This window comes from Marmota marmota, unplaced genomic scaffold (assembly GCF_001458135.2).
Source record: "Marmota marmota marmota unplaced genomic scaffold, marMar, whole genome shotgun sequence".
Taxonomy (NCBI): domain Eukaryota; kingdom Metazoa; phylum Chordata; class Mammalia; order Rodentia; family Sciuridae; genus Marmota; species Marmota marmota.
This window is the reverse complement of record NW_025999842.1, coordinates 10,543,817-10,546,806: the sequence shown is the minus strand read 5'-3', so window position 1 is coordinate 10,546,806 and position 2,990 is coordinate 10,543,817. Positions and strand designations below refer to the sequence as shown.

General features: G+C 36.2%; 1 protein-coding gene across 1 annotated transcript in view; it reads left to right on the top strand.

The window, feature by feature from the left end:
- The first annotated feature begins 473 nt into the window (after positions 1 to 473).
- Positions 474 to 2,990, top strand: part of Srsf12 (serine and arginine rich splicing factor 12) — a 20,815-nt gene continuing 18,298 nt past the window's right edge. Inside the window, exon 1 of the mRNA XM_048807618.1 lies at positions 474 to 654. Within this exon, the coding sequence (XP_048663575.1) occupies positions 602 to 654 (53 nt within the window). The 5' untranslated portion in view covers positions 474 to 601. The remainder of the gene's footprint in view (positions 655 to 2,990) is intronic.

Here is a 2,990-nt window from a genome sequence, read left to right as displayed (position 1 = left end):
AAAACATTTATGATAAAAAGGCCTAGCAGATTGGAATAAAAGGGGACTTCCTAAGTCTAGCAAATGGCATCTATGAAAAACCTATAGCTCGGGCTAAGGTTGTGGCTCAGCGGTGGAGCGCTCGCCTAGCCTAGCACGTGCTATCCTAGCACGTGTACCACATAAAAATAAATAAATAAAATAAAGGTATTGTGTCCAACTACAAATATATATATGTGTGTGTGTGTGTGTGTGTGTGTGTGTGTGTGTGTATATATATATATATATATATATACACACATATATATGTATATATATCTTCACTTAATACTGGAAGACTGAATGAATGCTTTACAAATATATATATATATATATGTGTGTGTGTGTGTGTGTGTGTATATATATATATATATATATATATATATATATATTGTGTCCAACTACAAATATATATATGTGTATATATATACACATATATATGTATATATATCTTCCACTTAATAGTGGAAGACTGAATGAATGCTTTTCCTCTCAGCAGGAACAAGATAAGGGTGCCCACTCTCACTATCTCCATTCAACATTTTATTGCAGGTCCTAACCAGTGTTTGTTGCAAGAAAAGAAATGAAAACCATAAAAATTGGAAAGGTAGAAGTAAAACCAGTCCCTATTCATAGGTAACAAGTTTTTTCTTTTTTTTTTACATAGAAAATACCATAAAATCAACAGTAACTACTATAACTAATAAATAAGTTACCCGAATACAAATTAAACTTATAAAAACTTTATTTCTATATATTAACAACAAGCAGTTGAAAATAGTGAAAAAAAAAATTCCCATTACCCTAGTTTCAAAAAGTATACTCAGTAACCTCTGCCTATAATTCCAGCAACTTGGGAGGCTGAGGCAGCCTCTGCAACTTAGTGAGTCCCTAAACAACTTATCAAGGCTCTGTCTCAAGATAAAGTCCAAAAAAAGGATTGGGCTAATGTAGCTCGGTGGTTAAAGACCCCTATGTTCAATCCTCAGTCCCCCTCCAAAAAATGTATATTTAGGAGATGGGCCTGTAATTTCAACTACTTGGGAGACTGAGCTGGGAGGAACACAAGTTCAAGTCCAGCCTGGGTAACATAGCATGTGAGACCCCATCTCAAAACACAATAGTAAACTTAGGAATAAATTTAACAATAACAATAAAAAATAAATAAATAAAATCCTTTCCACTGAAAATGCAACATATTACTAAGAAAAAAATTTAAAACCTTCAGTAAATTGGTAGGTATACCATATTCATCCATTGTAAGACAAATTATTACTAGTTCTCTTCCAGATGATCAATCAGTTCAAGGTAGTCCTGATCAAAGGATTAAAAAAAAAAAAAAAAACAGAAACTGACATGTTAATTTTAAATATAGATTTGTAGGCAAAGGATCTAGAGTAGTTGAGTGCAGTGGCACTTGCCTATAATCCCAGTGACTGAGAAAGTTGAGACAGAAGGATTGTAAGTCCGAGACTAGCCTGGACAACTTAGTAAGACCCTGTCTCATAATAATAAAAAAAGGTCTGAGGATGTAGCTCAATGGTAAAGCACCCCTTGGTTCAATCCCCAGTATGAAACACACTCACACAGGACTATAGTAGCAGTAATGAAAATGTTATATTGGCCTAACAGTAGACAAATAGTCAATAGGACAGAATGGAATATAAGTCTTTAAATAATCCACACTTATAGAGTTAATTGCTTTTTGTTTTCCTTTAGTGGTACTGCGGATTGAACCCAAAGCCTCATGCATGCTAGCCATGCACTCTACCACTGGGGTATATCACCAGGCCAGAGTTAATTGATATTTGACAAGGATAAGAAAGTGATCCAGTGGAGAAAGAAAAGTTTTCAACAAATACTGTGCAGGAGCAACTGGATATCCATATGGGGAAAAAAATGAACTAAAATTGTAGCCTCTACCTCACATAATAATTTGAGGGGGATCAAAATGTAAAAATAAGGAAGGTTTTAGAAGAGAATATAGACGAATATGTTCATGACCTGGAGGTAGGCAAAATTTCTTCCTTCCTTCTTTTCTCCCTTCCTCCCTTTCTTTTTCCTTTTCCTTCCTTCTTCCTTTTCCTAGGGGCACTCTACCACTGAGCTGCAATCCCAGCCCTTTAATTACTTTTTTTTTTTTAATTTTAGACAGGATCTCACTAAATTGCTAAGACTGATCTTGAGTCTGCTATCCTCCTGCCTCAGCCTCCCAAGTACTGGGTTTATAGGTATGCACCACTGTTCTGGGTCAGGCAGAGATTTCTTAAAGGACAAAAAAGCAGCATGGCCAGGCATGGTGGTGCAAGCCTGTAATCCCAGGGACTCGGGAGGCTGAGGCAGAAGCATCAAAGCCAGCCTCAACAAAAGTGAGGTACTAAGCAACTCAATGAGGCCCTGTCTCTAAATAAAATACAAAATAGGGCTGGGGATGTGGCTCAGTGGTCAAGTGCCCCTGAGTTTAATCCCCAGTACCCCCTCCCAAATAATAAAGCTGCATAAAAGAAAGAAATATATTGATAAGTTAGACTGCACCAAAATTAAAATTTCAAATCACAGACTTAAGTGAAAATATTCATCAAACATCTGACAAAGGCTTTGTTACCAGAATATATAAACTTCAACAATAAAGACATTAAAAATGGGCAAAAACCTGAAACACTTCACAAAGTACACACACACACACACACAGGGCCATTAACACATGAAAAGGTGCTCAACATCATGTGAAAATGGAAACCATAGTGAGATTGAAAAGACTGACAGAAATGCTGACAAAGGAGCATGCTACAGGGACACTGCTACATCGATGTTCATAGCAGCACAATTCACAATAGCAAGACTGTGGAACCAACCTAGATGCCCTTCAATAGATGAATGGATAAAAAAAATGTGGCATTTATACACAATGGAGTATTACTCTGCATTAAAAAATGACAAAATCATAGAATTTACAGGGAAATGGATGGCAT